The sequence below is a fragment of the Gavialis gangeticus genome, unplaced genomic scaffold, assembly GCF_001723915.1.
Source record: "Gavialis gangeticus isolate Ggan-Ray unplaced genomic scaffold, GavGan_comp1, whole genome shotgun sequence".
Lineage (NCBI taxonomy): Eukaryota > Metazoa > Chordata > Crocodylia > Gavialidae > Gavialis > Gavialis gangeticus.
In genome coordinates, this window is record NW_017729034.1 from 57,853,753 (window position 1) to 57,866,783 (window position 13,031).

The 13,031-nt window shown below is 40.9% G+C and overlaps 1 protein-coding gene across 1 annotated transcript in view; it reads left to right on the plus strand.

Moving 5' to 3' along the window:
• CAPN9 (calpain 9) overlaps nucleotides 1–12,596 on the plus strand; it is a 65,656-nt gene extending 53,060 nt beyond the window's left edge. Inside the window, exons 12-20 of the mRNA XM_019527701.1 lie at nucleotides 596–632; nucleotides 1,502–1,582; nucleotides 1,691–1,748; nucleotides 2,970–3,034; nucleotides 6,651–6,719; nucleotides 8,314–8,392; nucleotides 10,232–10,348; nucleotides 11,472–11,530; nucleotides 12,570–12,596. Of these exons, the coding sequence (XP_019383246.1) occupies nucleotides 596–632; nucleotides 1,502–1,582; nucleotides 1,691–1,748; nucleotides 2,970–3,034; nucleotides 6,651–6,719; nucleotides 8,314–8,392; nucleotides 10,232–10,348; nucleotides 11,472–11,530; nucleotides 12,570–12,596 (592 nt within the window). The remainder of the gene's footprint in view (nucleotides 1–595; nucleotides 633–1,501; nucleotides 1,583–1,690; nucleotides 1,749–2,969; nucleotides 3,035–6,650; nucleotides 6,720–8,313; nucleotides 8,393–10,231; nucleotides 10,349–11,471; nucleotides 11,531–12,569) is intronic.
• The last annotated feature ends 435 nt before the right edge of the window (nucleotides 12,597–13,031 follow it).

The following is a 13,031-nucleotide window of genomic DNA, read 5'->3' on the forward strand; positions in this document are numbered from 1 at the left end:
GTCCGTCCTGGCTGACTGTTCCTCCCAGCAGATGTCCGGGTAATTAAAATCACCCATGACAACTACATCCCTTGCCTTAAGTGCCTCTGCAAGCTGGCCCGAAAATTCCCTGTCCAGCTCCTCCCCTTGGTTGGGGGGTCTGTAGTAGACCCCCACCGTCAAATCGCTCTCCGCATGGTCCCCTTGAATCTTAACCCAGAGCACTATCTTGCCTTCTACTTGACTTCAGACTAACACAGCTAACTATGTCTCTCTGAAGAGTCAGTCACTGCTTAAGGATATATAGAGTTCTGCATGCAGAGTAATGCTCCTATCTGTTTCTTATCTGAATGACATATTTTAATAAAGGGAATAAGTTATTTACAGAAAAAGCCTTTGCACAGTGTATGAAGAGTGGAATGAACACTTGTACCATACAAGTCCCACTTAAACTATTTTGTGGGTTGATTAAAATAGTACATGGACCTGAGACTCTATGTAGGGGTACATGTTTCCAGAAGTTAATACTTTGTCCCATATTTGCCTTTGAAAAATCTAAACAGAAAGGATTCCCTGCAAAGTCTTTTGTTACTGAATGTAATTTTGTTTCCTTCAGGGATCTGGATGAAAATGTTGCCATTGATCTCCCAGAAGTAAGTATACAGAGCTATGGATTAATTCAGCATAATCCAGCATGTTTTATTTGCACTAGAGGAACATGAATACATAAGACATTTATTGGACAATTGACTAATTAACTGTGCAGTAAACATCTCAATGTCTACACATGTGCCCCATTAGGGCACATGAAACTAATAAACTCCACAGCAAGGTTGGGACTTGTAAATATGCACAAAAGGTTGTGCTAGATATATATTGTTCCTGGAGCTTCCTAGGAACAATAAACTGTGGAATAGTAAACTCCACAGTTTATTGCTGTGCATTAATGGCCCATGTAGACTTGCCCTGTTTGGTCAAAGCTGGTTCCTTTCCTAGAATTTTATGCAAGCATTGTTATTTTGTATGTGACTGAAATTTCCTGTTATGTTGGCTGTAATAAAACAACCATAATAATAAAAATAATAATTTTTCATGGGTTTGCTGATAAATAGCTGGAGTCAGAAGGTAATTAAGGGCTGGATCCTCAGTTGGTATAAATCATCACAGCTCACGAATCACCACTAACAGCTCCCCTGAAGGTGCAAACAGAAGTGCAGCTCCTGGGTCTAACTCATAGCACGTCACAGAAAGCACCATGAATTAGACTGATCCTGCTGACACAATTGATGCTAGCTGTTGGGTCACGAGGGTGGGTGATTGAGCTCCAGTTTGGAACCAATATAGGGAGAGAGACTGTGTTTCTGCAGCCTCTTCCCCTAGCTCCACCCTCCCAGCTCCCATTTTGTCTCAGGATGGGAGAGAAGGCAGGGGAGGGAGGTCTGTTCTGGGGCTTTCCCAGCCACGCTGGAATGGAGGGGTAGGTGGATTTATTTACTTTAATATTTCCCCATTTTTGTTGTAGCCCCCTAATCCAGCCATAACCCAACAGGAAACTGACGAGGAAAAACAATTCCGGGCACTGTTTGAACAAATTTCAGGAGAGGTGAGTGAAAAATCACAGATGTCCTGCAAAAATCACAAATGTACTGCAAATATAGTGACCCAATATAGAGACATAACAGTAACCACTGCTGTCATTTTACAACTTTAGGACCTGGAGATATCCGCAGAGGAACTTGAAAATGTTCTGAATGCAGTATTGAAAAAAAGTAAGTGTCAATACTAAACACATTTGCACTGATACGGGGCAAAGCTCCCATGTGTCTTTCACGCAAGAATTTCTAAATACCTTATAAATGTGGTCATTTTACCATTTCCAGTTGGGAGAAAGGAGATTTAGCAATTAGCAACATGTCACATAGTAAATCAATGGCAGTGTCAAGAACAGAATCCAAGTTCCCTGATCCAACCACTAGTATATCCTATTTCCTGAAAGACCCAGTGTAGTAAAGGCCTTTAAGAAATGGCCAGCACACACAGTTCCTTTGTAAGTCTCTTCTTATCTAGGAAACAGGGAGGAGTGTACAGCCTCTCCTCTCTCCCGGGATGCTTGACCTGTTTGTCAAGGAGACTGCATTTTCCTCTCTGTTTCTCTGTATCCCAAACAAGAGTCAGCTGGAAACTTCCCTAACCTAGCTTTGCCATTGAAGGGAAAGGAGAACTCAAGCCTAGCCTGCTCTGGGGACTCCAGTCTCAAGTCCTAAGCATCATGTCAGCAGTATGTGTTTGACAGATCCCAGCCTTCCTCCCTCAGGTCACATTTTCCCCTTTTTCAACTGCATCCTTTCCTCCACAGATATTTTAAGAAGCCCAAGCTGGAGTAGGGTAGTACTGGCCTACAAGAGTTCTCTTCTAAGTCTTAACTGGTGGACACTATTGTACTCATGGGATCCACTTTTTTCCACAAGCAAAATATTAGAAAATAAATTCTCAGGACCTGATCCCACACCCAATAAAGCCAATAATAAGTGATTTCATTAAATTCCCAGTAAGAGCATTCAACTTTGGATCAGATGCTCATTTGTAAGGGGTCATTCAAGTGTAAATGTAACACCCTTCAAGTGAAACACAAAAATACATAGAATCCCCACCCTGTCACTCCTGCTCTGCAGCCTCAGATTGTCAAGATGGTAAAGTTCCCTGACTGATTGTTAATGAAACTCCAGGTTGTTTTTCCCAAATCTAGCCCTACAGGCCTTACTCATAATAAATAGGGATATTAAATGAGACTTTCACTGAAGTCAGTAGGATTGCTCCTGTGTGCAAGATTTGCAAATTTGGCCCCTGTGGTTCACTCCTTTCCAATTAGATGTAATATTTTAGCATGTTCTCTTTGCTAATGAAGGCATTACAGTTCTTTATGCTTTTAGACATTTTTAGATTGTTGTTTTTCTGCCCAGTGATGTATTTCTTATTTCATCTTTTCACAGCAAAGAGTATCAAATTCAAGAAATTAAGCCTCATTTCATGCAGAAACATTATTTCTCTTATGGATGTATCCTTTCAAATGTTATGGGAAGACTTTCAGGCTCAAAGCCAAACTGATACTAAATATGTATAAGTGCCTGTAGCTGTCTTCCCTGTTCCTAAGGCTAAGGATGTGCATGGTACTGCAATGAGGTGGAGGTACACTAAGTGCAGCAAACAAATGTAAATGTTATAGCCCAGCATAAACTACTGAAACTGGTGGTGGGAATTCCAGAAACACTCAGCTTTTACTACAGGCATCAGTGGGAACTGACTTTAGTGGGAATAGAGGTAGGCAAACAGAGGTACTCCAGTGTTGAGCACTTCAGAAAAACTCACCCCTTTGATTTATATTTAAGATGTGAATAGTTGAACTACTGAGCTGCAAGCTGGAAAACCTGGGAATCTCTCTCAGCTAGATCCTTGCACTGAGGTTCCTAGCAAATACCTTTCTTTTCAATTGCTTGGTTACTACTGAAGCTTTTTCACTCTCCAGCTTGAATGACCAGATGCCCATTTATCTAATCCTTTACTATAGTTGGCAAAGCAACAGTAATATTAACCTGGTATCTGGCTCCTGCTTGCTCTATCAGAGCCTATCTAGCCACTAAGTTCTTTCCCCTTTTGCTTTTGTTTAACTTTTCCTTGAATAAACGACAGATCCCCATGAGTATTTGTAATAAAAAAGCAAAACAAACACAACTTTATTTCCTCTGAGATACAGCTGCAAAATCAAAGCTCAACCCATGTTGGCCAAATGTAGTTTCTAAAGTTGGTGCAGTGTAGTGTAAAGTTGGAATGATGTTGCAGTCATGATGCTCCAAGATGTATGCAAGAGGAAAGGATTGTTGTGGGTGATATCTTTTATTGGATTGACTGCATGGTTAGGATAGACACAGACAAGCTTTCAAATGCAGGATATTAATCCCTTTCCTTGCCTCCTCCTAAAGTTGGTGAAATTACCAAGCAAAATTCTGTCTAATTTTGAGCAAACCAGGGAAAATTTATTCTTGTGCACCAAAAGCAAATGGAGCTTAGTCAAAACAGTGCTGTACACAGAATTCATAGCAAATGTAAGGAGGGGCTCGCCAGCATGAGTCTAAATCACATGAAACATTTGCGCAGACCCCCTCTATTATATTCTACTAAATCTACAAGTTACAGTCTTCCATCGCTCAAAGTTTTAAAACTTGATGTGTAAAGTTAGACACCTATATCCACACTGAGGCATCTAAATACATACCCTGATCTTCAGAGGTGCTGAAGTACCTCTATTAGTTTCAGTTTCATAGTGCTTAGGGTCAGAAGGGACCTAAACAGATCATCAGGTCCGACCCCCTCCCCCGGGCAGGAACAGGTGCCGCAGTCATATCACCCCAGCTAAATATCTGTCCAGCCTCCCCTTGAAGACCCCCAAGGTAGGAGAGAGCACCACCTCCCTTGGGAGTCTATTCCAGAGCCTGGCAGCCCTAACTATAAAGTAATGTCTCCTGATGTCTAGCCTGAACCTTCTCTCTAACAATTTGTGGCTGTTATTCCTAGTAAACCCGGTGATGCCCGGGGGAACAGAGCCTCCTCCAGTTCCCAATGGTCCCCCCCTAGTGAGTTTGTAAATGGCCACCAGATCCCCTCTCAGCCTTCTCTTGTGGAGGCTGAATAGATTCAGGCCCTTCAGCCTCTCTTCGTAGGGCCTGCCCCACTGCCCCTTGACCATGTGAGTGGCCCTCCTCTGGACCCTCTCAATGCTAGCCACATCCCTCTTGAAGTGCAGTGCCCAGTACTGGATGCAGTACTCCAACTGTGGCCTGACCAGTGTCACATAGAGGGGAAGGATCACCTCCTTGGACCTGCTTGTGATGCATCTGTAGATGCACAACAAGGTGCAGTTAGCCTTACTGACCACTTCCTCGCATTGGCGGCTCATGTTCATCCTGGAGTCAGCAATCAGTTGTTGTCTACCTAGTGGCCTCCCTTTCTAAGGGAGGCTTATAATGTTGTCTTGTGGGCATTTGCCCATGTTCCTTAGGCAATAATTTGGCCTGTGTCACATAGTGGCAGAGTGGATGCTAAAAGGGAGCGTGAAGTGGGTATGACCAGGGTTTTTTTCCAATGTTCCTCTCTCACTTGCAGCCTCCAGAATTTAAGGTCTAGGAAGTTTGATTCAAAGGCTGTATCGCTGACTCTCATGTTCAATAGCTACTGATGTTCCTTTCCTCCAAGAATTTGTCCAATACCTTTCTGAGTCTGGCTAAAGTGTCAGTTTCTACAACATCTTGTGACAATGAGTTCCATACTTTAATTACATGCGGTGTGAAAAAGAACTTCCGTTTGTTAGCTTGAAACTTACTACCTACCAGTTTCATTTTGTGACTCCTGGTTCTTGTATTGTTAGAGATAGTAAATAATAAATTCCTATTTCCTTTCTCTTCACCATTTAGTATTTTGTAAATACCTATCATTTCCCTCCTCTTTTCTAAACTGAATAGGCTTAGCCTCTTTGGTCTCTTTTTATGTGAAACCCCCTCCATACCACTAATCATCCTTGTTGCCCTTCTCTGGACCTTCTCTAGTACTTCTATATTCCTTTTGAGGTGTGGGGACCAGAACTGGGCACAGTATTCAAGGTCTGGATGTACCATAGGTTTATAGAGGGGCATAATGATACTTTCCATTTTGTTTACAATTCCCTTCTTAATAATCCCTCACATTATATTTGCTTTATTGACTGACAGTTGCTGAATACTAAGGTGGTGTTTTTAGCGAACTGTCCACAGTGACTCCCAGGTTTCTTTTCTGTGTAGTAACAGCTAATGTAGAGTCCATTATTTGAGCCTATATGAATGTTTTCTGCATAGATGGGCATTACAGGAGAGCTGCGTCACAAAAAATAAACATGGAAAGGTTAGATGGTGGGGAAGGAGGTGGAAGAAATGGTCAACAAGTCCAGCAGTCCCTGCTTATACTAAATTTCCAAACAGGGCCCCATGCTGTGTATTTCCTGGGATGTTGAATATTCTCAAACTCCCATGGAAATCAGCCCTTTGCAAGGTCAAGACCCTCAGAAACGAGCAAAAGCTGAACAGATTTTAACCCACTTGACAAAAGGGAAAGTTCAGACAAGTCTAGATCCCTGTCTATGAAAACTACCACAGCTTTCGACAACAGAAGTCCCAAACCAGAATCCATTAGCTTTACTATACGAATAAACCTATTATTTTTTTTACAGGGTCAGCATGGGTTGAATCTGGCCTTAAGTTAGAAAGTCATAGTGAACTGGTCAAGCAATTCCTGTAGCATATACTAGTATTTTTTATCAGATAACTGAATTCCCTGAGACACTTACCTCCAATCTTAATCCAAAGATGCTCATGCTTTGAAACAGTTTGTTTCCCCGTTATTTCCATGAAGTCTGCATTATTTAGCTAGCTTAGTTATTACCATTTAATGTTCCACTAGATTTCTAACTGCAGTCATTGTCATTTTTTGAGCTACTCTACAACAAATATCACAGTATTGGGCTCAGCAGCATGCCAAGCTCCCTAGTGTAGGTATTATTATCTATGTAAGGGTACAACACTGAATAATTTGTACAAAACAAGGAATTTCACTTAACCAGATATTTTCCTTAACATGTGCCATAACAGTCCAGTGGTAATGGGAAGCTGGGATTTAATGAATTCAAGATTTTCTGGGATAAACTAAAGAAGTGGATAGTATGTAATTATATTCATCCTATAGCATCTTTCTTTTCTAATTTACATTATTACATATTCATTGTTTATGTTATTATTTATTTATTATAATTGATATGATTATTGCAGTAAAAAATTAAGAATGATGTATTTAAAAGCACAACATTATTACCAGCATTTAAAATATGAGTTCTTAAAAGCATTTTTATGTCTGGACAAAATGAGATGTTTATAGTTTTCCAGACCCCAAACCATAATGTCTTGCTGAAAATATCAGAGATGTTTATAAACAGAAAGAACTATGTTTGAGGTAAGGAATTTCAGAAATGTGCTTTCCTAGGACTCTAATCAAAATAAAACTTAAGAGGATTCCATTACTCTTGATTTGCACAAGAAGAAAGTGCTGACTCACCACTTGTGGGAAATAATTATTTGAGGAGTCGGTACATTTTCACTGCTTATCTATTCAGAGATCAAGACTCTTAAGGCTTGAAACAGTGTTAACCAATTAAGTTCCAGGCCTACAAACACTTGTGTGTACTTAACTTCAGTTAGGTGGCCAATTAGCTCAGCTGGTTAGAGTTCCACTACTTACAGTAATAAATTTAAGCATGTGAATATACATCAGTAAGATGGGCAGCTGAAATTGTATATGTAAATAAGGCATCATAATTGCTTCCCCTTGGGGTTTAATTGTCTACTCCAGATTCATGCTCCAGCCAAGCATGTGAAATACGTAATTCTCTGCTTCCTGGAGGTCTTATAAGAAGTCACAATAGTTTTCTTCTGGGTCATTGACTTAATCTCTCCTTTAAATATAGGCATTTTAAAAAATGATTTATTAAGATATAAATGCTCCCAATGGAGAGATTTCCAGATATTACTGATGAATGCAGTTAGAGTGATTGTAACAGTAGCTCCAACTCATCCATAATGCAAAGATCAATGTTTATTGTCTTATAAAGAAAATATGGATTGTAAATTCAACTTCATAAATATTTAACATTTGGGTCACACACCCTAAATCAATTTTTCCAGTCTTCACAATTATCAAGATATTTGGTGATTTTCTAAAAGCTTTGGTGACAAGTGACTACATGAGAATCTCCATTTTGTATCTAAAAGTTTTGTATCTTTTTTCTGTTTCTACCTTCATTGATATAGAGAAATATAGAAAGAGAATGAATCGTACAGGTTCAGAAACCAAATAAAAATTTTAAAAATCCCAAGATATTTTTGATGATTTTACAGAGGCCAACCAATTATTTTTGAATACTTCAGGTTGAAAATATGGATTGATTTTTCACCACAATCTGCGTCATGCAACAATGAGAGTTGGACCTCAGATTTGTCTTCAGTTCCATACTTGGACTGAATCCAGACCAAAGTCTAACATAGACCTAGGAAGAACTACCTGGTTCACCAGATCCATTACTTTGTGCTGGCTGGTAACTTTGCAATAGGCTTTAAATCCAAAAGGGTTCAGTCAACTTATGCTACCTTTGTAAAAAGCAGGTGTCTAGAAAACCATTTACTATTTCTGCATATGTTTCAGCTGTGCTAGAAGATTCCTTTATGAACTCATTGCTGAAATTGCTACATTTTTCCCATGCAGAGCATCTTTCTTCTTTTTGACTTGGATAAATCTGGCACCATGTCCTCCTATGAGCTTCGTAACGCCCTGAAAGCTTCAGGTAACAGGAATGTTCAGTCTTATCTGGGGAAAAATCAGAAACTAACCAACTAGCCAACTTGTAGGGCAGATCCTCAGCTATCAAGGGAGCTCTGAGAATGAACATCAGCTGTCTGATAGTAAAGACTAGATCCAAAAAAAGGACTTAAGTGGAACTTAAGCACCTTGGTCTAAGCTGTGACACTGGTAACTCCCAGTCAGCTGCTGCCAAACCCTGACAGTGCCCAGTAGAATAAGGATGCAGCTGCCACTGTCTTTTAAAACACGTGGTGATGATGCTGCCATTCCCTTCCTCATGTATATAGATGGTGGTTAAAGGATTCACCCCAAATGTGGGAGACCTGAGTTTAATTTCCTTCCCTTCTTGAAAGGATTAAAATACATATGCTTCCAGGAGAGTGCCCAGACTAAGGGCTATTCTGTGCAGAGGTGCTCTCTCTACCCTCCAGCTGAATGTGCTGCATGTACCAAGGAAGTCAAGATTCACTGGGCCAAGAGGACAGCACAAGAGAGGGCCTGATCCTGTGCCCTAGTGGGCAGGCCCTCCCTGGTTCTGTTCCCATGGCCGTGTGCATCATTTATCTGATAGTTTGGTTGTGCACTTGAGGGAAAGTGGGTTATCTATATGAATTGCTCATTGGGTGAGAATTTGTGTGAGTTGTACAATGACCTATTCATCTATTTCCAAAAAACAAACTTTGATAAAAGGAAAAACAGTGTGCTTGTCTTCTGACCAACTTGCAAATGATTGTTTACAAGTAGACATTTCCTTGTGTTGGTCCAAAGACTGCCTGCTTTAAGAGACCTGCTGTAAGTAAACCTTTGAGCCAACACAGGTTGCAGCCACTGAATGCAGACAGGCACAGCAAGCAACCACAGAGAGGATGGTGCAGCATAGGGCGGGGCTTAAAACATGCTGTTTTAGAGATCACCTCTACTAGAAAGCTGGATGAGAGGAATATAAACTATATACATGGATTTGTGTTTTACTTTGCATTTGCTAAAAGAATCCAGTTTTGCAAAAGTTCCTCGAAACTTCATGGAGGCAAAATATTCTCTCTATGAATGAACAATGTGTGGAGTGAAAACATCAACAAGTCAACAGTTTCTCATTTCAGAATACAATAATTATTTCAGATGAAAATTATTTTGCTATTAGCTCAGTTTCTGCTGGAGGCAGATTTTTCAACTAATATCTAGGCCAGAGGTTGACAAAAATACAGCTGGCGCATAAAGCCACAGGATCCAGCCAACAGAGCTGGAGTGTTTGTCCTGTACCCATCCCCATGCCCACACCAGAGCCAGGTAGCAAGCACCTGTGCCAGAACTGGGCAGTGAGCAGCTGGGCCCCAACCGCCGCCGCTGCTTCTCTCCACCCTCTTGCTGCTGGCTATAACATGGGCACAGCTTTCAGCTGGTAGGGAGCTGCACTGGGCAGCTTCCAGTTGTGCTTGTGTAGCAGCTGGGAGGTGGGGCTGAAGGGCGTGTGGGGAAAAGTGTTAGTAGCACGGACAGTTTGTAGCTGCCCAGTTCTAGTGCAGCTCCCCACCAGCTGGAAGCTGTGTTCACACCGCAGCTGGAAAGTGGGGGCTGGGAGAAGTGGTGGCAGCACGGGCACAGCTCCTGGGTGACTGGCCCCAGTGCAGGTGTAGGGAAAGCCCCCACTGCTGATGTGCTACCAAAGCCACCCAGTCCTCCTCAAACTGGAGCTGGGTTGTTCTATTTCATAGTTTATAAAGGTTCTCGGCCTCTGATCTACAACATTTATTAAAGATTCATAGATTTCCTTTCAGGTCTACTAAGTTGCTTACTGTGCACGTGTGTATGTATACATGTACAGGCTTTCAACTCAATAATTACCTGCTGCAGCTGATTGTCCTGAGATATTCTGATGAACAGTTCCAGATTGATTTTGACGATTTCCTAAACTGCTTAATTCGCTTAGAGAATGCAAGCCGTGAGTATCCACTTCTGCTGCAATTGTTTGTTCCCATTAAACATGATTTCAATGGAGTCTGCAGTGTAATATTTGAAATCAACTATGTAGTTTTAATTGCTTTCCTATCAAACAAGGGCTGTGTTTATTATTTGCTTTTGGAACAGTTCCTCTCCCATGAAATAAAAACACATCCTGCTGCTAATGGAAAAAAAATCTCTCATTGTAAATGGATCCTATGCCTCAAAGCACACCGGAAAGCATGGGAAGCACAGTGGCAAAAAGTCTGTCATGTCCCCTCCAAAATTTGGTCCACTGGTGGATAACAGTCTATGGCTGCTCTCAGTTAGTAGAGATAATCCATCAAGCGGAAGAGGTTTCCACTGTGATCTTGAAGGATGCCAGTTTAAATGCTTCTGGTGACCCAGCTGTAAGACACATGCTGGTGGTCATATCAAATGTCTTTTAAACATTGTTTTTTGCTTTTGACTGAAGATATATAAGCTATAATAGAATTATGAATTCTGTTTCTCGGTTCTGGTGGGGGTGATCATTTTGCTTATCAATAAAACCTGTGTTAAGGGTGTGTAAACCAGTTTGGATAAACTCAGAAGTGATCTTCAACTGGGCTTAAATCTCAAACCAAATCCAACCCCTTTATTAAGAGCAAAGACAATTTAGTTAACTTACTTAATTATTGTTTTTTTAAATTTGTTTGCTTCATTTGCTTCCTGGTTCTGGCCTGCAAAGGAAGAGAAGAGTCAAATACTGAGAGGGCAGTGGGGGAAAGCAGAGGAGAGAGAAAAAGAGATAAAGAATTATTTTTACTGCATTGCCACCATAATTTTTCCAAATTAAGAAATTCAGATAGCCAGGATAAAGTGCAGACAAGTTACCCAACGTGGGTGCTTACCGTACCCAAACCACCAACTGTTGGTCAAATGCCAAAGTCTTCACTCAGGGAAGAAATCTCAGGAAGTCAACAGAAGTTTTGCTTAGTAAGGGTTCACCACTCACACACAATAAGCCTGCACAGAATGCCAAATCCTCCCTCTCTGGGGAACAGCTGCTGATAAAGTGTGATATGGGAAACTTATGCCTATAAATATGGATGAGGTATATTATGTTCTGAACTTTATTTCAGGGGTATTCCAGGAACTAAGCATGAAAAACAAGGAAGTCGTTAATCTGAACATAAGTGAGGTATGGTCTTTACTTCACTGGAAACTAAAATAAGTGGAATGTTTATGGACTAAATGGGAGTTTGTTACCAACTCTAACTGGGCCAAGATTTTACCCTTGTTGCATTAATCCTTTCTCCTCTGTGCTGATTGCTCACAGTTTTGCTCCATTTCACATTCGTTGCTACCCTTCCAACTTCCTGGGTTCAGTGTAGCTGCTCAGAGTGGATTGCCTTCTGTTTCTCTCCAAATCACTGAGTATCCATGACAACCTTTTACTGTGGTCTGCACCTGATGGGTAGCCAGCATGCCATTACAGTGGCTTCACATGCTGATCAGCATCTTTTCACTGATTTTTTTCAATCCAAGCATAAAATGAGAGGCAACAGGTGGGTGCAAGAGACAGACGCAGTGAACACCAGGAAACATTGTCACCACCACCTAGCTCAGCAGACCTTAGTGTTTCAGGGCTTGCAACCTTGTTTCTAGTGTGAGCCCAGCTTTTCCAAATAAATTTCCATGCTGTCCAGAACCTCACTGAGGATGATGACCTCTAATTTGTGACCTGATACTCTGACACTCAGAGATTCACAACTCTTTCCATTTAAATAAGGTGCTTAAACTGAACAAGCCTTATGTAAAAGAGGTGCCTGGTTTCCAGGTTCTATCCCCAGTATTGGGAATTGTTACATTCTTTCAATTTTTTGCCACCCCAAGACTTCCTTTCTTATAATACCTGGCCTAATTCTGTTCTTTTATGCCCCCTCAGAATGATTTCAATTAAGTAAATTGAGTTACTTCGCCTTTTGACTTGTGTAGGTGCAGGAAGAATATGTCCTCTTGTCTTGTGTCTGCTAGCCATGAATAAGTGCTGGAATCTCATCATCATGTCTAATGAAAATATGTCTCAGCTGCTAGACCCAGGCACTGCCACTTCGGAACAGGCATCAGAAGGCACTGATTCAAAACAAGATAGAGCTGTACAGGCCTCTCTTTTTTTCTCGCTTGATGTCAGTAACTGAGCTTATTGATCTTAACATCTGGTCTTTTCTCTATACTAGTTTATCAGCCTGGCAATGAACATTTGAAGATATCCAGACCGGACTTCAGGAGTCTCTCAGGATGGTGCCCAGAGAGCCACATTCACCTTCAGTATAAATGTATATAAGAACTTTGGTGCCAAGAAAATGCTTATGCTTCCCAGCCCCTCTCATCTTCGCCCCTATCACATTAATGGAAAAGATCTTTATGGAATGAAATTTGTTTTATTTTTATAAAGATAAGTTTGGGATTTGCTACTGTGTACTCAGGGATGTATTGGAATGAGACACTTTGCTCATTTTAAGGAAGCTGAAACTGACAGTCTTACAAGACCAAGGCCTTTTATAAATACAATTATTTTTAGTTCCCATATACTAGCAGAAGGAAAACCCAGCCATTAAAAGTCTTCATTGTTGCTTAACTACCAATTAGCAAATGCATGTTAAGGTATATGCTGGATAAAACTTTGTTACACTTGAACA